This window comes from Lotus japonicus, chromosome 3 (genome assembly GCF_012489685.1).
Source record: "Lotus japonicus ecotype B-129 chromosome 3, LjGifu_v1.2".
Lineage (NCBI taxonomy): Eukaryota > Viridiplantae > Streptophyta > Magnoliopsida > Fabales > Fabaceae > Lotus > Lotus japonicus.
In genome coordinates, this window is record NC_080043.1 from 85,021,013 (window position 1) to 85,045,324 (window position 24,312).

General features: G+C 36.5%; 4 protein-coding genes across 5 annotated transcripts; 2 read left to right on the forward strand and 2 right to left on the reverse strand.

Annotated features, from left to right (window-relative positions):
• The first annotated feature begins 468 nt into the window (after positions 1 to 468).
• Positions 469 to 2,052, forward strand: LOC130746718 (putative dehydration-responsive element-binding protein 2H). Its single transcript, XM_057599434.1, has 2 exons — positions 469 to 685; positions 1,191 to 2,052. The coding sequence occupies exon 2, from the start codon at positions 1,206 to 1,208 to the stop codon at positions 1,815 to 1,817; it is 612 nt and encodes a 203-aa protein (XP_057455417.1). The 5' UTR covers positions 469 to 685; positions 1,191 to 1,205; the 3' UTR covers positions 1,818 to 2,052.
• Positions 2,053 to 5,635: 3,583 nt separating this feature from the next.
• Positions 5,636 to 10,410, reverse strand: LOC130746717 (uncharacterized). 2 transcript variants are annotated; one of them, XM_057599432.1, is made up of 14 exons: positions 10,258 to 10,410; positions 10,143 to 10,185; positions 9,517 to 9,752; positions 9,288 to 9,420; positions 9,111 to 9,184; positions 8,969 to 9,015; positions 8,746 to 8,884; positions 8,629 to 8,673; positions 8,353 to 8,554; positions 8,211 to 8,272; positions 7,982 to 8,082; positions 7,454 to 7,514; positions 6,568 to 6,615; positions 5,636 to 6,099 (listed from the first exon to the last, which is right to left on the reverse strand). In XM_057599432.1, the coding sequence occupies exons 3-14, from the start codon at positions 9,704 to 9,706 to the stop codon at positions 5,924 to 5,926; spliced, it is 1,278 nt and encodes a 425-aa protein (XP_057455415.1). In that variant the 5' UTR covers positions 9,707 to 9,752; positions 10,143 to 10,185; positions 10,258 to 10,410; the 3' UTR covers positions 5,636 to 5,923. The 2 variants fall into 2 exon arrangements, with proteins under 2 accessions (XP_057455415.1, XP_057455416.1); XM_057599433.1 differs by having other exon boundaries at positions 10,136 to 10,185.
• Positions 10,411 to 16,973: 6,563 nt separating this feature from the next.
• LOC130742864 (fasciclin-like arabinogalactan protein 21) lies at positions 16,974 to 18,335 on the forward strand. The gene has a single exon (XM_057594962.1). It carries the CDS (start codon positions 17,143 to 17,145, stop codon positions 18,199 to 18,201), a length of 1,059 nt encoding a protein of 352 aa, XP_057450945.1. The 5' UTR covers positions 16,974 to 17,142; the 3' UTR covers positions 18,202 to 18,335.
• Positions 18,336 to 20,962: 2,627 nt separating this feature from the next.
• On the reverse strand, positions 20,963 to 24,312 carry LOC130746719 (indole-3-acetic acid-amido synthetase GH3.6-like). Its single transcript, XM_057599435.1, has 3 exons — positions 23,765 to 24,312; positions 21,857 to 22,770; positions 20,963 to 21,758 (listed from the first exon to the last, which is right to left on the reverse strand). The coding sequence occupies exons 1-3, from the start codon at positions 24,094 to 24,096 to the stop codon at positions 21,178 to 21,180; spliced, it is 1,827 nt and encodes a 608-aa protein (XP_057455418.1). The 5' UTR covers positions 24,097 to 24,312; the 3' UTR covers positions 20,963 to 21,177.

Below are 24,312 nucleotides of genomic sequence, written 5' to 3' on the forward strand. Positions count from 1 at the left end.
ACTACGTCTAAGATTGCATGAGAGAGCAGAATGCTTGTGGTTGCGAAACATCAGCATTTAGTCCTTTGAACCTTTGCTCTTTTAATAGTATTATTGATTCACCTAATGGAATAATTTTTTTTGGAAGGTACTTTATGGAATAGTTGAATTACAAGAAGATTCTTTCATGTTGCACCAACACAAATCTAAACATACCCTAATTAGTTGGTATAATTACATTGCAAGGCCCATTATGTTAGTTGAATGTGTTTTGAATTAAAAATTAATCATACTCTTTTTTTTTGGTACATCGGAATTACACTCTCTCGGAATTAATCCAAGATCTCCCGACCCAACTAATAACTTCTACCAGTTGAGCTATCATTGAAAATTAATCATACTCTATAGTTATGTTAGTGTTATTGTAAAATCCAAAAAGAAAAGAAAATCATAAATATATATTAAATATTAATTTCGTTCTATCTATGTATGCTTATTTGTTCTGTCTCGAAAACGATGAGCAGGCGGCTGGTGAAACCTAGTTTGTTGTCGGTGGCGTCTTGGAAGAGTTCACCTCCGTTTTCTCCATCATCCAAAGATGCACCCCACGTTTCCTTCATCTTCAACCTTTGACCTCTGAAGCTCCCAGCGAAGCCCCACCCAATTCCTTCGCTGAGGGAATCAGAAAATTTCGCCCTCCGCTCAGGTGAACTCTTCACCCGTTTCCGCTCTTTTTTCTTTGGGAATTTTCCAACCTTTTGGGTTTTCTATTTATAATCTCTACTTGATTCAAAGGAAGAGTTTTTCTGTTACCCTTTTGAAAATTTGTTTGTTTTTCATTCATGTTATTTCCAATTTGAATGATGTCAAGGAGAGCTGAATCTGTATATGCACTACGTGTTGCTTTAAATTGTTTCATAGTGTTTATATTGGTGAATTTTGAGTTGAGTTAGTAGAAACATTTTTAAAGGGGAGTGATGATTCATTATTAGAACAATATGGAAGGGGCTGTGGAATAATTGCAATTTTGCGTATTAATGGGGATTATGTGTTTCACTCTGATCATAGCTAGGTTAGCAAATTGGGATGCTGAGTGACCTTTTGAAATGGTTATATATGTATAATGAGCATAAGGATATGGAATGAGGAATGTGTTTGCCTAAGTAATATATTAACATATCAGATTTTTTGCTGTTCTAATTATGATGTAGTGCAACTTGCCTTGCATGCACATGTTAGAGAAAGCCGAAAATAAAGGGGATGGATCTAAGTCCCTGCCTAAGATACTAGCCAAATGGAAAGAGTATAATGCTCAGCTTGATTCCTCCAATGATGGGGATAAGCCGGTTCGGAAAGTTCCTGCCAAGGGGTCGAAGAAGGGGTGCATGAAAGGCAAAGGAGGGCCTGAAAACTCGCGATGTAACTACAGAGGTGTTAGGCAAAGGACGTGGGGGAAGTGGGTTGCTGAGATTCGAGAGCCGAACAGAGGGAAAAGGCTCTGGCTAGGTACTTTTGCCACTGCCATTGGAGCTGCTCTTGCATATGATGAAGCGGCCAGGGCAATGTATGGTTCTTCTGCCCGCCTCAACTTTCCTAATGTTGCTGTTTCCAATTTCTCTGAGGAATCTTTGAAAGATTCTTCAGTTGCAAATGATGACTCTGGTTCCTCAATGGCGGCAGTTTTGGCAAATACCGAGTCCAAGGTATCATCAAATAACTCTGGGGTAGGCACAGAAGAGGATGTTGATATGGAGCCCATTTCCTTATCCCTGAGTGTAAAGCACATGAATGGAGAAGGTGAATCCGGCATAACTTCATCCCCTCCTTTATGCTTGTGATGTACATTTTGCACACCTGTGATTTGGTTATGACATGAATTGTTAGCGGTCGTACTTGCTAATGATCAGCTTAGTGTTAATGAATGTTGATATTTTGTCATGGAAGTTAGCTGTTGTAAAACTAAATTGAACTTGGATGGAAATTGGTCATTTCTTGTGGCCATGTCCTTGTCCTGCACTGGATATCCAGTCAAGTTTTAACTAGTAAGATGGAAGATGACTCCTTTCACCCCCATCCCAAGTTGCTCTTCTCTCTATTTTATACTGCATGATGTGTGATTTGACCTGCTGAAATGATTATAGTTTAGACCAGTGAAATGCAAATATGGTTTATTAAATTTTAAATGCTTCAATTTCTCTTATTACAATGGATTTACCATGGGTTGTTGGGTTATAGTAGTAGTAGTAATAGGATTGTACGAAGTGGTAGCTTTCGGGATAGGATAATGAATCTCCCACAAGACTGGAACTAGGAAGAAAGCAGGAATATTCAGTGTGTTGAATTTTCTGCTGTCCTAAACTAACATGCATGCGAATCTCTGAAACTTTTGTCTACAATAAGACATTGAGTTAAGGAAAAAAGAAAAGATGAAATTCTTTGATAGCTGGAGAATAAAGATTCATCATACCCCTTAAAAATTGGAATCTTATTATTGTACTTTAAAGGTTTCTCGTTCTGTGTCTGGTGTGAGATTTAAGACACCCTTCATTCTATGTTGATTTAGATTGCGGAGTCAATGAATGGAAGTATGGACTATGGAACTGGTACCGGACATGTGATTTCAATTATCTGTTGGAAGTTGAACCTTTTGAATTCTTTTCTATTTCAACATATCCGTGGATTATTCTTGGACCAACAAGAAAGATGAATATTGCACAATTTCAATTCTTAATTTCTTGGTTTTCTATTCACATTGTAAATAATAAAATAAATGATCATTTCACAATATTTAAATATGAATATATATATATATATATATATATATATATATATATACAAGTTCAAGTTTGTTATCAAGGATAAATAATTATGGCTTAATCCAATTTTTGGTCCCTATCCTTTGTCATAAATATGGCTTTAGTCCCTCGTCGGAGTAAAGGTGGGGACTGGTCCCCAGTTTTTGGCAAAATAGTTGGCTTTGGTCCTTCCGACCGGTTGGGTCAACGCCGGAGCTCTGCCAGCTGACGTGGCCCTTGCCACGTCAATTAATGAGCCACGTTGGATTTTTTTTCTTTTTTCATTAAAATTCTAAAAATAAAAAACCATAATTAAAAGTTAAAACCCTTAAATCTCTTCTTCGTAATTAATCCTTCACCTAATTAAATCATTCATTTATTTAAAATAAAATAAATCAAAGTAGTAATGAATTTTCAATTTTGCTGCATCGTTGTCCCCAATTCCCCCTTTTCCATTTCCTTCCCTTCATAGCAACGCCAACCACCGTCGCCATTATTGGTGGTTTCACTCAACGAGCAACCCTTAATTCATTCATTCATTGATTATCATTCCCTTTCTTCTTCGATCTGCTTCCATTCCCTTTCTTCTCCACCCACAAACCCATTTTCTCTTCAACACCCAGACCTCTTCTCTTCTCCACCCACAAAACCCATTTTCTCCAAACTCATCACCGTCATCCTCTTCTCTTCGTCTATCAGGGTCTCTCCGAACCCAAAAAACCCCCCAAGTCTTCGATCAACTCTCTGCCACCACCACACCAAGATCTATGTCCAGAGTTTTGGGTTTGGTTTCTGAGTTTCCTGGCTTCATTCAATGGTTTTTGGGTTCAATTGCTTTTGATTGCTAGGGAGAGATGCTATGTGTTTAAGTCATGAGGATCTCTGTTTTTGGGTTCAATTGCTTTGATTTAGTGTCGTAACATGATGATGGGTTGTAGACCAGATCTGGGTTTTTCTTTGCAAGTATGGGTTCGGTTTTTTTTATGATGATGATGGATTGAAGATGATGTTGATAATGATGAAGAAAATGCAATGAATGAAGATGATGTTGTTAGCTAATTTAATTATTAATTAGTGTGTCTTAAATTTATTTTAATTTAATGAAAAAAGAAAAAAAATCCAGCGAGACTCATTAATTGACATGTCAAGGGCCACATCAGCTGGCGAAGCTCCGGCGTTGACTCAACCGGTCAGAAGGACCAAAGCCAACTATTTTGCAAAAAACTGAGGACCAATCCCCACCTTTGCTCCGGCGAGGGACTAAAGCCATATTTATGACAAAGGATAAGGACCAAAAACTGGATTAAGCCAATAATTAATTCGCTTTTGATCTTGAAATTGTTCCATCTTATGAATGGTTATTCTCATTAAAATTTTGTATCATAGTATGTGTTTATCATTCTCATCATAAATTTTACATAAGTGTTGCTTGATTAAATATTTTGAATATTCATCAAACCAAAATTTGCATTCATTTTCTTACTCATAAAGTAGCTTGATGTTTTTGGTTTCACAAGCGTTCGTATAGTCGGTCGTCATGAGACTAACCTCCTAAGGCTCTGAGATAACGTTAAGTGGGTAAATCTTTTTTAATAAACCATTTTCCATATGCACTGCGAAGAATCAAACTCTAAACTAAATATTTAAGGAGTTCAATTATGTACCAATTTTCTTAGCTTAATTGTGGATAGGGTCAGCTCCCTTTGGGCATATACATGAGTTGCTTGCTGTCAACTGGACTGAGTCTGTCCTTTTCATGGAAATAGGTTGCAAATGATCCACATTGTCTAACCAATTTCGAAACCGCATCACCACAACTGGGGATAGGTTGGTCACTTGTCCAAAACACATGATGTTAGAGGTGAGGGGTCAAGAGTGCAAATTGTTTTTTAGAAATTATTGTGAGATATATTTTAGTTTTTTAATTCATTGTAAATTTTCTGAAATTATAAATTAGCAAGTTTTAACAGTTAAACTACAGACTATTAATTAGCAAGATTTTCAACATTAGTTATTTAACCCAAGTTAATATAATTTGTCGCCAAAAACCATGAGTACATGAATGAATATATATAAAAATCTGAAATTCTGACAGAAAAAATGTGGTAACGAGAATTAGAAAACTAATATTATAGAGTTAAAAGTTTCCACAAGAAATAAACATTTTACAAAGGGATTGTAATCTGATATTTCATACAAGGAATATAAATAAAATATATGTATATATATTTATTTATTTCTAAATTACATGGTTAAAAGTTCATCACGGGAGGAGGTTTTAATAAATAAAAGGCTTAATTGCACTTTTGGTCTCCCAAATATTGCCTTCCTGCGAAAACCGTCCCCAAACTTCAAAATTAGCAAAAAACGTCCTCCAACTATACATGTCGTTGCACTTTTGGTCTGCCGTTTGCCTACCGTGAGAAAACTAACGTGAGAAGCTGATGTGGCTCCCTCACGCGTGTCTCACGTGACTTTCTTCAGAGAGTTTGATGACTGGACAAGTTACATGCTTCTCACGTGACTCTAAAAGAGGTGATAAGGTCTAATTAAGGTTTGCAATTTCACAACCGTTAAAGCATTTTAGAGTCACGTGAGAAGTATGTGACTTGTCCAATCATCAATCTCTCTGAAGAAAGTCACGTGAGACACACATGAGGGAGCCACATCAGCTTCTCACATTAGTTTTCTCACGGAAGGCAAACGGCAAACCAAAAGTGCAAAGACATGTATAGTTGAAGGACATTTTTTTGCTAATTTTGAAGTTTGGGAACGATTTTTACAAGAAGCCAATAGTTGAGGGACCAAAAGTGCAATTAAGTCTAAATAAAAAAATTATGTGCGATGGACGGGCCAAACACTAGTATAAACAAAATTGAACTTGAAAGATCAAGATGCCGCCTAAAGTGTTATTGTGTACCTCAGAAATGTTGTATGCACAACATCCTATACGTACCGGCTTGACAATTTAACTAGAAGAAACATTATGACATAAGCTCTTATACGATAAGTGCTTATTGCATAAGCACTTAACAAAGCCGTCCACCTAAACAAGGCCCAATTTTATACAAAATTAGTCCATTTCTTATCAAGTGCCATAGTCCAGCCTGACCATACAGCAGCAAGAGCGGAAGAAAAGGGGGGACAATTTACAGGAGCCTACTAATACGAGCATCAATAACCGAAACTTTATTTGATTCTGTATCTCCTAGAGCTTCATCCAGAGACATCCTACGGTTTCTCCATATAGCCTCAGCCAAGTTCTTCAACTTTTCTCCTTCATCCTTTCTATTTTCTTGGATGGAAAGTATTTCAGCATATGCACCTAAAATATTAAGAAACTAGTCAACAAACAGCACAGTCTGAGGTTTAAATTATCAGCATGCACAGAATGAGCCTTTGAACCCAAGATCACAACTTAACTATCATCACGTAATGAATGTGCCAGATACCGACAAACTATAGAGGGATGAATTGAAGTCTCCCATTCATCATACGACACCAAAATCTGAACTGATTTAGTATCCAATTACGCAAGAACTGCCTATTGTAGACACTCCATTTAATACTAAACAGATATACCACTGTATGGTTAACGTTAGAGATGCATCTATCTCTAACACTCAAGATAGAGAACTTCTAGATTTGAGAAATCATCAGGTTGCCTGTACATTCATCTTGACCACACATAACTACTACTCCTTGATAATAGTCGATTCTCTTTTTACTATATCAAAGCACCTTGATCACATTGTCAATCATATATTATAGTGGATCAAATAATCCATCATACCTCTTGCAAGAGCTGCTATATCACTTCTATCTACTGATGATGCAACACCTACACAAAGAAAGTTATCTTTTAGTAAGTAATAACTGCAAAGTTATGAATCCAAGTTAGATACCAGGCCGGATAATGTTATAGCGAGATGACAGAAGAGGGTGAAAAAAAAGGAACACGAACCACAACTTGTGTCAGTGCTGTCAATACAGTAAGCTGTGAACTAGGAAAACAGTGTGTGGTTAAGTAATAGGGGATGCTGTCGAACATTAGGACTGACGGTCAAGGGAAAACCTTGTGCTATAAAGCTCTCACTATGCGGGAGATCCACGGAGGGGCCAGACCTACTTTGAGGACCTAATGTAGGCAGTCTTACCTTGCATTTTTGCAAGAGGCTGGTTTCACCGCTTGAACCTATGACTACAAAGTCACATGGCAGGAACATTATCATTGCGCCAAGGCTTGCCCTCATTAGGAGTGATGGTAATGGCCAGAAATGACATCAGCAATCAGTAGGTTGCAAACAGGAGTGACGGTAACTGCGAACATTATGCGCGAATCATGGTTGGAAATGAAAGGATGGCTTCCAATTTTTTTTATGCCAAACATGTAAGGGAATGGTGAAAAAAGAAAAAAAGAAATTAGGGTTGTAAAGTGAAAAACCAGGAGCAAACTGAGGCTTTCACCTCCATCAGGCATGGAGTCAATATTGTCATGAAAGGCAATGAATGGACATGATTTTGGTGTGAAAATGTGGAGCATCATAAAAGCACTATTTAAACTAGAATGTGTAGCAGCCTCCAACTGTCACTCATTGGTATAGCCGTGATTCATAACCATGATTAATTGTGTAATAATCTTGTACACAATACATAGACATTGGAAAATCAAATGATACCTTCAGTTTCAGTTTCAACTGCTGGAACCTTCAAAAGATCTGTCACTTTTCTGTAGAGACCCTGTCAATGATTTTCAGTTATAATTACAGTTTGAATTGCAATAAAAACTGTTGGTAACCTACTACCCTACTAGGCATCAAAAGAAAGTGAAGCAATGCAAAACCAATTCATGCGGAAGATTTGTTATCTGTCAGCAGATTAACTAGTCAGAGAAGTAAAAAATTTACATAAATAATTAGCAGCCTCGACGCTCACTTTCAAATTTACAAAAACATTATTAATTACATGTCACAGAAGACAGGTAAGGTCAACCAATTTGTTAAGTACGCATCTCTGAATGGGAAACTTAATAATTGAACGAGTAAAGCTGGAGAAAGATCAATTTCATAGCATCAGAGCTGTAGAACAGGAACTAAACCAGATTGTAGACATCTAGATGCATCTTACTTATGACTTATTAATCATCCTTCTTTTCTACTTTTGGGAATACCAGAAGATAAAAAAGGTGACTTCACAAGAGTCCTAACCTCTTGCACCAAAATTGAACTTGAACGCTCCTGCATTGCTTTACGCCTATACATAAGAGCTATACTTGTTAAGACAACACCCACCTTGGGATGACGATCACCTTCAACAAATCCAGAGACAGAAGAAAATACTAAGAAACACAACATGCTATTACCAAGCTCAAAGATATAAGCAACATGAATTTTTAAATTGAGTTTATGTAACAGATTGAAAGAATAGACAAGATACCATAGGTTTCCTCTGCCTGATTTAAAGCCTTTGTCAAATGCTGTTCTGCATCACCAAAGTTACTAAAACAACAGTTATTAGTGATATAATACCTAAGGCAACATAGAAAGGAAGAGTGGGGTGTAACTAAGAAAAACCATACCCCAAATGTGACTCGAGCTGTCCTAAAGCACACATGGCCCCCATCATTAAACCCTCCAAGTTCATGTTACCAGCTCCTAAGTATGGATTGCCACTATTTTTTATTTCAGTTGCTCTTTCTATGACATTCCGGTAAACCTCTGTAGCCATTGAATAGTCCTGCTTTGTTTGAAGGAATTCCCCATATGATAGAGCAGCAGAACCTACATAACCAAACATCAATATGGCGTCGAAGAACACCTGCTAGCTAGAGAGTAGCACATGAATAGAAAGATACCGTCACATAGCTTGCTGCGCAGAGATTTGTCAAAGAAAGCTTCCGCTGCACCAGGCATGTAATTAGCACACATCAATAATTGTAACAACCAATTGAACAAATAGACTTCAGCACTACCTGACTCAATATTTCCCTTGGCAAGTTCAATCAGCCCTTTTAGTGCTTTAGCACGAACATTTAGAGCCTCAGAATCTTCCGTTTTCTGTTTTTCCATGAGCTCCACGCACTTATCCCCCACTACTGATGCCATATCATCCTATATATGAAAATCTGAGTAAACATGAATGATTCTGTGAAAAGAATTAGCCAAATATTTTACAAATGACTTGCATATACAAACCTGCCCCAACTCGAGATGAAGTCCAGCCTGGGCTTCAAAGGCAGCAACTACAACAACCAGGATACAACTCAAAATCATTGAAATAAATAAAATAAAACCACAGAAAATGCAATAACCTATAAAAAGGGTAACAAGAATTAACCTCTAACACCCAAGAAAGAATTGGTCAATTCTTGAACACTCTGCAGCTTCTCAATTGCATCACCGTACTCTCCTCTAAGAAAAATTAAGGAAAAACATAGTTCCAATGAGTATAAACTATCATCCACAAAATTGAGTATTAGAACACAAATAAAACTAAATGATTATGAAAAAAAACCTTTCAGACAACAAAGTGGACCAAGCAAGCAAAGCAATTCCTTTGGAATTCTCATGTTGTGGGTCCTTGCCCTCGGTTAACTCAGTTGTAACGCAATGCTTCAACACCAGCATACCTAGACCGTACGATCCAACTGTGTTCACAGAAACACCCAATTAAGGGAAAAAGCAAAAAGATGTTAACTATAGCAAAAAAAAAAAAAAAACACAAAGGAGTCATCAAGAAATACCTGATTTGTCAGTCCTAGCTTTTTCCATTGCGTAGTTGATCATACGAACAGCATCAGGGACTGCCATGTCTTTGTCCAACTCCAAGCCATTGTTGAATGACCTGAAGAATGAAGCAGCAAGAGGAGAAGGCCTGAGGGCAGCAGAAGCAGTGGAAGCCCTTGCTGACAACTTTGCCGCTACGCGAAACATAGTAGGTAGTTGCAGAGGCGGAGCGGAGCAAGGATTATTTTGAAGCCTGAGCAAAAAAAATTGAACCGCAAATTCACATTTCTCAAAGAAAGATATGATTGCTTGTTTATAGCCTGCTAACATTATTGTCTAATGTAAAGCAACAACAATTTTAACAAAATCCTTCAATCAATATAAACTTATAAAGAGCTGAAAAGTTGCATTCGGAATAGCTTATTTGAACTCGTGGCATAATCACTTATACAAGTGTTTATAGAAATTTATGGAAGCTTTTTTTATATAAGCCAATATGTATAAACTAATAAGCGATTTTGAGCCTGCCCATATCAGTTAATAAACACTAATACTTAGCTATAAACTATAGTTTGAGCTTATTTAAATAAGCTTTTGAAATTAAATTATGATAAGCACTTATAAGCACTTAATTACCGTTCACCTTAACAATCCAGCAGTCTCAGCTAACTGTGCCAATTGAAAACCTGAAAAAAAAAAAAGAAGCTAAGAAGCCGAAACGGAAGAGTGAAATTGAAGGGTTCAGGAAGGGGAAGAACCTCCCTTCTTCTTCGTTTCGCTGCGGTTGTTTGGAACGGCTTCGTCGGAGTCAGGGGAAGCGATTTCAGCAGCTCCGAGGTTGATGGGAGTGAGAGAGATGGGAGTCAGCAGAGATTGTAACCTATGTTTTAATTTTATATTTGGTCCCTCAACTAACTGAAACTCCCATTTTTGCCCTTTTCTTTTTTGGCCTGACAAGTAACAACTAAACTAACTTACCGCATATGGGTACTTGCTTGAGAGACAAGCATAATCTATCTCAATTGCGTAGTTTGTTTTGAAAATGTCCTGCATAGCTACTAGCTGAAAAACTTGGTTCTAGATATGTAGTATGAAGGATCTAATAAATGAGAAATATGTTTATGTGATTTAAAATTGGCATTTAATTTGTTTTTTCTAGCTAAACTAGACTCACCCTTTCATGGCTCGGTCTTTGTTAATCAACTATCTAACTTAGTTATTTTCGAGTTTATGGACATGTTGAAGTTTGAAAACTAGTTCGACTAATGTTAAAGAGCGGGTAGAAACGAAAAACTATTTTAAAGAATCTCGACCCTCACTTGTGAGTGTTGTCACACTAAAATAACACACCATTTTTAAGAGCAAGTACCCTCTATCGTTAAAGTAATATAAGATGTGAATTATAGTTTAGGTGGAAATAGTTGAAGTGGTTGTAATGATTGTAACCAGAACAAAAAACAAATATATGACATAAAGAAGTTGGAATGAGAAGACCTCTAGATTGTAATGTCAATTAGATATCTACCTTGTTCGTTATTTGTAACTCCCCGATTTTCACAAGGGTTAAGGTCGTAAATATCCAACAAACAAGTAATGAACATAACTCAATAATGAAAATCAACGGAAATTTTCATCGACTAAGTGATCAGGTAAGCCCCACCTAAATGACTTCGAGACCTAATGAGGACTAATTTACTAACATTACTAATAACTAACATTTACCTATAAAAAAATAATCATAATCCAGAAGGCCCACCAAAATCATATGAAGCATATTAAATTTCATCATCAATCCACAATATACATTATACTAGAAATAATACTCGTGCGTTGCACGGGTTTATTTACACTATTTTTTTAATATATTATAAAAATTATTATAGTTTAACTAAATTTCTTTTGTATTAGCAGTGAATTAATTTTAAAAACATAAGTATAATCTATTCTATTGATTTATATTCTCTGTTTTTGAGTTTATTATTGTGGTTTCAATTGTAGAGGGATTGATTTATCATATATTCAATTGTAAACATTGATACTCAGTTAGGGGAAACATTGTCCCCATATGTTATCACATCATCTCATTTTCATTATCGCTCCAACTTATTCTTCTACCTCTCAACTCTTTGTAACTTACTTTTGCTTGTCTCGCTTTGCAGTTCACTTTTTTCTGTAATTTCTAAAGAGTCCATAATTTTGCATTGCTATTAATTCTGTGGTTGAGTTTGAAAGTTTCACATATGTGAAGAATGAAGATTATGAGATAACATTATCAAAAAAAAAGATTATGAGATAACAATAACATGTTGTCAACTTGTCATGACAACCAAGATTCAGTGTTAGTTTCATCTCCGTTGTCAATTGCATGACTTGCTGCTTAAAAAAAGAGAGGAGAAAAATGATACCTTGTGCAGTCCCGATTAGAAGAAGTCTATGGTGCCCGCGGCTGCAGCAAATCGTAATATGTAAATCATGTGAGTTTAGTTTATAAAATCATGTACGTTCTGAAAACTAAAATGAGGGTGGTGTCGCGATTTCTGATACATAAACTCCCAAACCACTCCAGGAATTAAAATCTCAAACCTAAGTTTTCAATAAAGTGAAGCCATTCGGGAGTTTAATTCCCAAAAACCTTTCGTGAACAAGGGCATGCATCTTTGGTATTATGAAAATGAGTAATGATATATACACACCCCATTTTTAAAACACTTCATTTCCACCTCTTTTTGTTTCTATCTCTCTCTTCTTATCATCTATCACATCTCATACTTTCTCTTTCTTACTTTTTTCTTTCTTCCTATCTCTCTCCTCATTCCACCTCTTACACCTCAAAAAGAGGTGTGTATGTATAATTATTCATTATTTGGCCATGCATTACTTTGTTGCTTCCCTTGTATCCTGGGCGTGGCCCATTATTGAATGAAATCATTCTCTTCAGACCAAAATTATATTTGACCAAAAAAAAAATACCAAAAATTATAGGAGTGTAATTAAATATATACAATTTGTAGGAACAAAAGTCGCTGGTTCCTAATTGGTATGTTGGCTTGGAGGAATATTCCTCCACCAACGTGTCCTGGGATCGAAACCGGGTTATTGAATGTAGCATCTAAAGTGGGGTGTATTCTAAAATACCTTAATTTTAAGGTTTCTTAATACATATCCATTTTTGAGAAGTTTACTATTGGTTTTTTTTTTTTTTTTTGGTTCAAAAAGAATACTATTGGTTTTTCACCATTTAGACATTTTTAACCCGTACTTGCTTTTGATTAATTTTATTTCTCTAATTATTAATAACTTTTTATTAATTCATCATCAAGCTCTTAAGCATGCAGAGTAGAAGTATGATACTTAAATTACATATATAAAACATTAAAAAAACATGCAAATATCATCAATTTTAAGGCCTCTCAGCCTTACAATTTCCAACTAGGTGTTTGGCTCGTAGTGTCATTCTTCTAACTTAATGGATTTAACTCTTTTACTCACTTCTTATTAATTTTTCATCCCAAACGATGAAGATTTCATTTCAATCATCTTCTTCTGGTTGCATTGGCCGGGGTTCCCCCCCATTTACCGAAGTTAAACCATTTAGATCTTTTTACTTTTAATTTGATGCTACATTTGTTTTAAATTTTAACTATGTTGTAATTAAAAAAATTACTACAAATTTGTTGCTTCATTGCGGAATCCAGAAATCTCAATAGTGTATAGGGGAGAGCTTAAAGATCGATCGTGGTTGGAGAATAACAACAACACAAAAGGGATAAAGATGAATATTAGAGATGAAAGGCAAGAGTGCAAATTATTTTTTAGGAAATATTGTGAGATATATTTAGTTTTTTAATTCATTGTAACTTTTATGAAATTATAAATTGCGGCAAGTTTTAATATTTAAAATACAAACTATTTATTTAGTGGTCAGATTCATTAATGGTCAAGATTTTCAACATTAGTTATTTAACCCTATGTTAATATAATTTGTCGCCAAATCATGGGAATTGGTTTTTCATGTGGGTACTCTATCTGCTTATACTTGCTTGGCTTTATAGTTCTTACTGTACTTTTTTTCCAGTGTGAACTAGATCTTGTATTTGTATTCACCTGATTATGAAGATTTACCCAGTGTAAATCCGACTTTAATTTATCTTTAATCAGACCCTTATTTGGGCTAAGGTTCCATTCTCTCTTTTATTGACAAAAAAACAAAGATGGAAGTTATCTGTTTAAGGTCATGTCAATGCAAAATTAAGTGAATTTTGTGAGGTGGGGAAATAGTCTAGTGACTAATGATGAGTTGTTATACTAGTTGCTATGATGGTTATAGAGCTAGACCCGCAGCTAGAGTTGTTATACCCAAAATTTAGAATTGATGATACCTATGGTGAGAGAGTGATAGGAAATCAATTCATTGACCAACTGCCACCTTCTAATTTCCAGCTATATAAATTGCCAACTGTTTTCTTCCAAGCATTACAAACCCCAAAAGGACAATTAGGCTAAAAGGGATTCTATGCTGAACTATCCCTCATCTGGAATTTGAAATTAATGTAATATTGTTTCATTTGGAAAATAAAATTCATTACGTCAGTCAAAATCCAAACAGGCTAGTAGTACCATTTCTGGGACCATAGCTTAGATTTAAGGCTCGTTTGTTTTGATGTTTTTCCCTCCCAATTCCCAATTGCACTTTGAGTTCAAAGAAACATGTTTTGAAGGCTCTCAATGTTTGGATACACGTTTGCAAAAAGGCACAAACGTTAAGACACCGAAATAAGTGATAAATTGAAACATTGAGCGTTAGTATTCGAATGTTAAAGGAAATTAATAAATTTAATCTTGGCTTTTATCAATTCATTTGAATTGTTGCCGCCAAATGTGCCCCTTCATTCGCTATTTGTTGCTTACCGTTCACACTCCTTTTTTCGATGTTCATTGCTCATTGTTCACACCCTTAAAAACATGCATTCATTACATTAAACGAATGTGATTTCATATTCACCCCAACACAAAGTCAAACAGCCTCTCATAACTTACACAAGTCCAGTCATCATTTTAATAGTATAATTAGATAATTAGATTAGGTTTCCAAAGAAAAAGCCTTTCAATAAGGCAGGGATTTCTTTTTAAGGGAAAAAATAGTTGTATCAAACACTAATGATAAAATGAGTTTAGTTTTACTAATTTGTTAGTGATTACACTGTTATTACATTTCTAGCAAATTTGTAAAAATATGAAAATGATATGTAGTTGATGATGAGAAAGGAGTATCATTAACAATGAATTACTATAAACTAAGGATAAAAAAAGAGAAACAATGAGTTAACTAAAATTATAAATGATGGATAATTCAGATACAAATAAAATGGTTTTTAATGGTTCAGTTGAGAGGGGATTGAGCAGTAGCTGTCATCAAACCAGTGCATCCCTGCCCTAAGCCCCAGAGTCCACAACCTCTTTTTAATCCCCAAACCAAACTCCTCCTTCCATCTTTCATAATCACATCATAGCCCATTTACATTTATTTATTATCAGTGGGACCATTTACTTTGTTGCCAGATGAACCTCCCCCACAAATGATCTTGGCCCTTCATTCTCCTCTCTATAAAACCCCCTTCACCCCGTGTGCATTCCACCACATTCTTTACTTAACACTTAATCTTCTCTTGAATTCGGAATCTCTGCTAAGGTATCAACCAGAATCTACTAACATTGTTCACTATGACCAGGGTTGGTTTTGTTTTTGTTTTTGTTTTGGTAACTCAGATCTTGGTACTTCAAGCATTGGCACTGAAGTCTGAGGCTAAGTCTGAGCCTCCAATGTCAATGGAGCTTAAAACACAGAGAGAAGTTCAGCCAAGTGATCAGAAGACAGAGAAATTAGTTGCAAATCATGCATCAGTTGCTAGCTCTGCATCACGGGAAGAAGGAAAGTCTAAAGCAGAAGAAGAAGTAGCTGAGGCTCCACATAATAGAAGGATGGGGAAGCATCATTCCACAGACAAATCAGTGGCTGGTGGTGGTGTGATCCTAGGTGGCCTTGTTACTGCTACTTTTGCTGCTGTCTTTTGCTACATTCGGGTCACCAGGAAAAGGGACAGTGGTCATTGACCTGTTCTAGTTCAATGATTTTGTCAATTTGATTTTTTTTCCCCTTTGGATTAGTCTAGGAACTAGGAACAAATGCATTGATGAAAATTGTATCAACATATATCCCTATGATAATGTTTACATAATATGAATGTGTGATTCAGATTAAAGTTTCTGTCGATTATCATTTTCCTTATGCAACCCATCAAGTACTAACATCGTTTAATTAAACAATTAGGTGTATACTTTGAGCTATGTAGTGTATACTTTGAGTTATGTATGACTGAATTAAGAGACAAATTTGTAGCACTTTCTGGAGTTCTTCCATATGAAAGCCACAAGTGGCTAAGTGTGTGTTTTTCTATTGGAATATATCAATATATCAATGTGTTTTTTTTTCTCAATTCAACAACTTTGTTCAGTTAGAAAAACTGTCTTAAAAAACTGAATATGTCAGTTGAAGAATGAGCTTTCTAAATCCAGATTGCCATTTGCTAAAGTATCTATTTAAGATTCCTGTGGTTTTCTTAATAGGCAATCCATCAAGCACTAGTGTTCTAAAAGGTTTACTTAAACCAACACATGCATTTAGCCTGAGATTATGCATTGATTTGTATGATTGAATCTTGGAATTCTTTCTTTATGTTGTGGACAAAGATCAAGGGGATTACTTTGAACCAGGGACATAATAGTATCTTTGCTCTTTTTATTTTAGGCAAAAAGGCAAATCTAACATAAAGGGCCCATGATTTGACTATTATGCACTCAATCTAGTAAATCTTCCTTTTCATTTTCTTTTAACAATTTTGTTGAATTGTTTTAGTTGTCCAAGGTGTTGGGGTGGTAAACTTTCTACTCAAAGGTCGGTGCCTCCATAACCTTGTAGATGGAGAAGCCACATGTCTACTTTGCATGGCAATCCATAACAGATTTTCTTCCTTTTATATGACTTCTTTTGGGACATAGGAAACTAACAAAAGGAACTAAGAATTGTTTATAATAGATAAGTTAGATGCTTATAATAGTGATGATATAAATTCAAACTCTAGAAAGTTATATATTAAGAGAGACTAACATAATTTGCTGAATGGGTTTATATCATAAAAAAATAGTAACAATAGGAAACTGTATTTGCAATATCAGCAAAAGTGCTGCCAACTGTTTGTGAGTTGTGACTCACTTCCAGCTCAATTCTGGACCTTTCCAAAACTATGACAAAGTCATTACAACCAGGCCAAGCCTAGAATATGTTAGGGAAAGCCCACATGATATTCAAGAAATCCAGCCCAAAAAGACCCAGAGGAATTAGTCCCCTGCATCCTACATCAAATACATCAACTGGGCATGAAAGTGTCATTTGACTCATTTCAACCCTTACATAACCACCAACTTACTTCATAATAACGGTCCTAAATCAATTCTCCCTCCAAAAGAAACAAACATTCTTCATTCTTCATTCTTCATTAACATCACCATCTTCTTCTTCTTCTACTTTGCACAACACAATCTTCATCTCATCATCTACATAGTGAGAGAGAGTTTCTCAACTTCTCATGGCTTCTTCTTGCTGGTGCTGGTTTTCAGTGTACTTCGCCGCATCTATCACACTAGGAGTCATAGCCATCACCGCCACAATCCACCCCAGTTCCAAGAACTCATCACCATCCCAAGAAATCACACCCTTAACCCAATCTCTCTCACGCAATGCCTCCAGAGCTCTCAGAAAAGCAGGGTACACACACATGGCTGACCTCCTCCACCGTTCACCACCATTCTTCCTCCCTCCACAAAACACAACCTTCTTCGCCATCAAAGACTCCGCATTCAGAAACACCTCCCTCCCTCGCTGGTTCCTCAAAAGCCTCCTCCTCTACCACACCACCACCACCAAAGCTTCCATGAAAGACCTCTTACACCACCCCACAGGGACCTGCATGGAGACCCTCTTTCGTCAAAAGAACATTTCCCTCACAAAGGTTCAACGAAAATCACTCGAGATCAACCATGTCAAGGTATCAAACCCTGACATTTTCCACGGAGAGCATTTCGTTATTCATGGTGTTCTCGCACCGTTTTCTCCCCTGCGTCGTCAAGATCTTCAAGGAGGTTCCGATTTCATTCACTCCCCCACTTGCCGTTCAAACCAAAACGCTACAAATTCAACAACATTTGCAGATTCCAAGAACGTTTCTGAGTGGAATCGCATTGTTCAGGTTCTTGGCTCAAAAGGGTACTCTTCGTTTTCAATCGCATTGCACTCTGTTCTTGGTGGGATTGAGAAAGATTCAATGAACTGGGGTTCTTCTGCTACGATCTTTGCTCCTCCTGATCTGGGGCTAATTGGGTACCCTGCAACTTTGCTTGACAGAGCAGTGAGGCTTCATGTTCTGCCTCAGAGGATTACCTACAGAGAACTCTCTTCTCTACCGGTGAGGACTTTGCTGAAGACGGTGGTGCCTGGTGAGGATCTTGAAGTTGATGGAGTTCTGGATTTCATGCCAGGGGTGGTGATTAGTGGCGTTGAGATTGTGGCACCTGATTTGTTCACTTCAGAGAAGTTCGTTGTTCATGGGATTTCTAGAGCTTTTAAGATGGCTGAGCTTACTGCATGAAACAGTGGTTAGAAAAGTTGAAGTTCTTACAATTTGAGTGTGTAAATTGTAATCAATTGGGTAAATTTGTATGGTTTTTTAGTTTCATTTTGATGCTGAAGACATGAAAATCTAGCTTCCTCTGTTTTTTGTCCTGTTTCTGTTCTGCAACAAAAGCAAGCAATTTTGTATGTAATTTGATTTTTTGATTGCAGTTTGCTTATACCAGTTTTAGATGTGTTGTCTTGCTTCTGAGAGATGAGGATTAATCTATGGGTGATTTGAAATGGATCAAACTTGTAGACTATGTTATGATTTCATGAAGATTTTGTCAAATGCCTTGTAAACTTGTAGATTTTGATCAATTATCTTCAGAATTTTCAAATGCTATGCTCTACTTGATTTTTTTACCTTGATGTTGTGATTTTCAAGCATAACAACCTTATGGCATTTTTTGTAAATCATGTTAGCAAATGTTTTAACTCTTTCAGAAATTAATACATTCTCTCACATTCATGATTTCTATACATGATGTTAAAAATTAAATGCATCTTAAAGGTTTGGGAAAATAGAAGCATTCAAGAACTTTTTTTAATTGATTCAAAAAAGGTAGCACCCCTCACAAATGGGCCAAGCCTAAGTACAGGCTTGCAGGTTGGGAGTCAACTCAAAGTAGAGAGATTCAAAAGTACAACACTTTCCAAGCCCATGTAAAAGGGCCGCTTTAAAAACCAGTTCTTGCAACTAACAATTTTTTATTGACAAAAACAAAAAGCAATTAGGTACCAAACCTCAATAGTCCCCAACAGAGTATGCCAGTGCCACTTTAATTGATCGCTTGCAACAGTTGACACAACCGACCATGAACAAAGCTAGCTTGTGTTGCTAAACCACGAAATTGATCATGGAATCAAAATGATATTCTTAACGTGTGCTAACTGTTATCAATCGTAATAATTTTATGGGTCACCACTATATTAATTGTCTGAATGAAGGTGTTCTCTAGATACCACCCCTTTTCTTTCTGAAAACTAGTTATGGTGGATAAAGTAAAGTTGATATGATACAATCAAAAGAAATGACTTCTTTAAAGTGTTGGAGAACATTTTATCCCCTTCTACACGTACTTGTAAACACATGAGAAAATCACATCACCAAATATTATAAAATGAATGGTTCCATTATTCTAGGGATGGCAATGGGTCGGGTAGGGTGCGGGTTTTGCCAAACCCAAACCCAAACCCGAAATCAAAAACCCACACCCGCACCCGCACCCGAACCCGAAATGGGTGGTGAACTTAAACCCACACCCGAACCCATTGGGTTTCGGGTTCACCCGACCCGTACCCACACCCGCACACAACCTCAAACAAACAGTTGAACTCGGAAACCCGACCTGAAAAAGACTGTGAAGAGAGCTATATTATGTAATGTAACATTGTAATTGCCATGTTACTGTTAAATTAATATGCAAGATGCTGCATATATTGTACTGCATAAGCAGAATACTTAGGTTTCACTTATACAGATCCGGGTTCGGGTAGGGTTCGGGTGCGGGTTTGGCCAAACCCAAACCCGAACCCGAAAGTGATCGGGTAAAACCCGAACCCGAACCCGAACCCATTTAACTCGGGTTTTCACCCAAGAAATCGGGTCGGGTCGGGTCGGGTGCCCATGGGTTCGGGCTTCTCTGCCATCCCTACATTATTCTGACTTGGTCTCACATATACATATTGCCGACAATAGATTGAATATAAAATATTACTAAATTAATTAATTTCAAAGTTACCTTTAAAAAAAAGTTCCAAATTATCCATAATATATTACTTTAATAGTTTTTTTTGGTAGTTTATGTACTTTGAACATTTTTTTTTTGTTGAAATGTACTTTGAACTTTGAAGTTGAAGGTAAGGGAACGGAAATGTGTCCAAAAAAAAGCAATGAAAACATGATAGATCGGGTCCATTCCAAATTCTCGATCCATCTACATCAACTATTAAATCATGGCCCAATAACGACGAATAAATTTATTTTGGAAGTGAAAAAGGCTTTTGTACCCTAATGGTATAATTTATTTTGGAAATTACAGGTTTGGGGTACTTTTTTTTTATTTACCAAACTAGTATAAATCGCCACTGTCAGTGGCGATTCTATTTTTTTTTTTACTTTTTTAAAGAATCGCCAATGCTATTGGCGTTTTTGTTTTTTTTTTTTCGTTTTTTACATAAATCGCCAACCATGTTGGCGTTTTCTCTTCTTTTTTAAAAAGTAGGAATCTAATTTTGCAAATGTACTATTCTCCCATGCAATAATATTATAAGAATAAGATGTTGAACTATGTTTGGTAGAAAATCAATGTGTTTAGACAAGTTAAAGAAAAAAATAAAGAAAAGTAATGAATATAATATATTATGTGATAAAAAATATATCGCTTTAATTAGAATGACATATTTACTTGCTTCTCTAGAAAAGATTCATGCATCCCTGTCCCAAAGTAGTTTTGCTTTGTTTGCTTGTTATTTTAAGATGTTTAATTTGGCCATATCATATACATTTGATATTTTATCTCATTTTCACCCCTCTTGATTCTTATCTCTGTTTTAAGTCTATCACATCCTTAAATATATATTTCATTTTTCTCTCTTTTAGTAACATTTTACTTTTGATGTGGGTAGAAAAGAGTGTGTGAACAATTATTTTCCTTATTTTCATAACATTAATAACATCCTTGCAAAAAAAATTCCTATAATAGGCCACACAAGGTAACTTAACATCCAAGTGATATTAAAACTTGTGAAAACGATTGAGCATATATTTTTTATATGTTTCTGGTAGACACACAATGAACATACATATTAACATCGATTTTTAATTGTCACTAATGTTTATGAGGTTAAAAATCTCCGCTAACATGTATGTCTATGGAATGTCTCTCGACCTATCATCCCTAACTAGAGTGACATGTTTTACTAGTTCCTTTTGAAGAGTTTCAACTCTTCAAGTGCACCGCTCCTTGCGACCAGGAATCCATCTTGGACATTTAGGACTGAAGTAACTGGAAACAACTCTTGAATTCAGAAGCTCAACAAGTGGTGCAAATTTCACACAACGAGGTGTCTTGTACTGATTTATAGAAGCACCCTGGCTCAGAGCAAAATCCATGAGCTTATCAAATGTCCCATTCTCCACCACCTTGATCTCCAACGCTCCAATACTCTCTGATACCCTGCCCTGACGATACACACTGTTTAGAGATTCTTCAAGTGCAACACAACACTCTTCAAAAGCAGAACCAGGAACAGGGGTATCCCCATTGTTCATGTTAATCTCCCAATACAGAACGTAATGACCAGGGATTGTAGACGTGTCCACACAGCTTGTGTAATCAATAAGGGATGCACCAAACTGAACAAGATTCTCAGCAGCAATCTGCACAGCGTTTTGCAGCTCAACTTCATCGGTTTTGTCAGAATCAATGCTCAGAACCACGTTCTTTCTGCATACAAAGTTGAATTGTGGAGCCTTGTTCTTGAATCCAGCTACACGGAGTATGTCACCAACCCGGTACCTGTAAAGACCTGAATTTGAAGATTGGATTAGTAAAGTTTAGAACTATATAAAAAAATCCATCAGGGTATTGGAGAGAATTGGAAATTTGATTGATTAGTTAAGTTACCTGCATAAGTGGTGACAACAAGCTCATACTCTTGACCCAATTTCACATCAGCAAGATCCACTAAATTTTCTTGTTCCAAGTGAGAAATTGAGTCAGCATGTTCATTTACCTTGTTCAGTGGCAAGAATTCAAAATAGGCCATGGTGGGAATGAGGGTGTAAGAAACCTCACTAGGGTCACACAAAGGGTTTAAATTCAAGCCAAAATAGCACTCAGAAGAAGCATACATGGTGCAGACAAGAGGGAGATTGTTACTGTAATAGTCCAATATAGGAATGTACTGAGACATTGCTCCTGTGACAATAACATCAACATACTTGGTGTTTGGCCATAACCTAGTAATAATCCCCTTCCATGATGATCCATTGCTGCATTGGGATTCAATAAAACGCGCGAGTTTAGGATCTGGTTTGAGTATTTTCAAGACAGCTTCTCTCACAGAAGGGTCAGTGATTTTGGGGTCCAAGGTGCCTGTTTTAATGTCATGGCATAAGTAAAATAAATGCTTTTCGAGGAACTTAATGGCGCGGATGAAACCAGAAGCGAAGACAGCCCCAACACGAAGAACATCCTCGTTTTGACAGAGTCCACAGAGCAATTGAGCATACATGCTCTGATAGGAATCTGTGCAGAGGATGGTCTCATTGGGGCTGGTGTAGTTGGTGTAAGGATCGCTTTTGCGGTGCTTGAAATGTGAGGATTTGTAATAGCTGGTTAAAACTGGACGAGCTAAGAGTCCACCAGGGGTTTTGGCTTCTGATTTTATGAACAGAAAGTACATCCCTTTGCCTTTGTCCAAACCAGGAACAAATTGGTCCATCACTGGCATCAATAGGCTATAGAGCAATGACCTCCTCTCTAGCTCTTCCTCAATTGTTGGCATCAGTTTTCTCTCCCCACCAGAGGTTCCAGAGCTTCATTCAATAAGTAATATAACAGCAAACCAAAGAAAATTAGTTGCTACAAAAAGATGTATAGTTACTGAGATAACTAATAGCTTGATTGATTCTTGGTGAAATCCTCTAGAATGAATTTAATTCTCGTTAGACAGTGAAGTCTGAACTTCTAAGTAACATTGAGTTGGATTCTATACAAAGTGCATATTTAGAAATACTTTTACAATTAATTCTAATATTAGAATCAAACATCCTCCATGCATGGGAGCTTTAGAATCATTTCCTATTGAGCAAAATCACTTTTATGTGTTCATATAAACATAAATCACTTTACTTCCAACTCATTTTAACTCAATTTTACCATATTCAATTTTACCAAAATCAATTTCATCCAACAAACGAGCACTTAGTACATATTGGCGTTAGAGTCAACGTAAATGTGATTTCATGTATCTCAAGGTACCAATGGAGAAGTTAGAATTTGACATGTTGAGTTTAACGTGAATCCGGGAAGTGAGATTTTGACACGTTAGCTTCAACGTGGATCCACGTTAAGTTCAACAGAAATCCAAACACACACTTAATAGTTTTTCTGTGTGAGAATTGATTTCGATAAAAGAGAAATTAATCGAAGATGTTGTGGAGAAATTATAGTAGGTAGATGTCAAAGTAATTGTTTATTAGTTTGGAAACTTGATTCAAACCGCCTAAGGGAATAATGTGCCTAAGGGAATAATGTTGTGACAATACATTTCCACATCCACCTTAACTAAATAACGCATGTATAAATTGTGTGTTTTAGATCAACATTGTCCAAAATTGATTATAAATTTATAATTGATTTTGGTATGATTACTTTTAACGAAGAAAGCTACTCTTTCAAGCTTGCCATTTAATTGTCATCATTTTTCTATATCAGAATTGACTATGAGGTTACCCAACAAGTAACGAAACACAAAGTAAGTTCATGCAAGCAAACATGCACTAAGTTCATGTATAGAGGGATATTCACCTAGTGAGAAACTCTGATATGGGTTTGGAACACAAAATTGGGGAGGCATCACCATTAGCTATGCGATCAATATCTGGCTTGAGGTCCTCGTAAGTGACCACAGGCATGACCTTCTTGAAAGTGTTTCTGTCTGTATGACCATCTAGGCCCTGGCGTTGGAGGTACTCAACTTGGGCACTGCGAGAAAGGATCTGGGAAAGGACCTTTGTTTGAATCTCATCTGTGTTGCTGGTGACCTCTTCAATGAATTTGAGTGCTCTTTTATTGTTGTCATGGGTGGTATTAGTATTGCTATTTGTTATGTTATGCAAGTGTTTAGGAGCTTGAGGCATGTCTAGAGAAATAGAAATTTGAATTTTGGAGTGTAACACCAAATGTTCAGTGAAGAGAACAAGAGAAGTGAGTTGGAGTACATATACCACAGTGGAAGTACAGTATATATAGGGAAGAAGAGAGTTGGATCAAGGTTAGAGAACTTGGAAATCATCCAATCAGATAGTGCACAATGGGGGTGAAATTGTAAAGTAGAATATGGCACTTTAATTAAT

Excerpts from the sequence above, each read along its gene's own strand:
- LOC130746718 (XM_057599434.1), top strand. The coding sequence starts at position 1,206 with ATGCACATGTTAGAGAAAGCCGAAAATAAAGGGGATGGATCTAAGTCC.
- LOC130746717 (XM_057599432.1), bottom strand. The coding sequence starts at position 9,706 with ATGTTTCGCGTAGCGGCAAAGTTGTCAGCAAGGGCTTCCACTGCTTCT. Across the intron at positions 9,421-9,516 it reads AGCTAGGACTGACAAATCAG|TTGGATCGTACGGTCTAGGT; the intron begins GTATTTCTTGAT and ends CTGTGAACACAG. Across the intron at positions 6,616-7,453 it reads AGTTGAAACTGAAACTGAAG|GTGTTGCATCATCAGTAGAT; the intron begins GTATCATTTGAT and ends TTCTTTGTGTAG.
- LOC130742864 (XM_057594962.1), top strand. The coding sequence starts at position 17,143 with ATGGCTTCTTCTTGCTGGTGCTGGTTTTCAGTGTACTTCGCCGCATCT.
- LOC130746719 (XM_057599435.1), bottom strand. The coding sequence starts at position 24,096 with ATGCCTCAAGCTCCTAAACACTTGCATAACATAACAAATAGCAATACT. Across the intron at positions 22,771-23,764 it reads ATATCAGAGTTTCTCACTAG|CTCTGGAACCTCTGGTGGGG; the intron begins GTGAATATCCCT and ends TATTGAATGAAG. Across the intron at positions 21,759-21,856 it reads TGTTGTCACCACTTATGCAG|GTCTTTACAGGTACCGGGTT; the intron begins GTAACTTAACTA and ends CTTCAAATTCAG.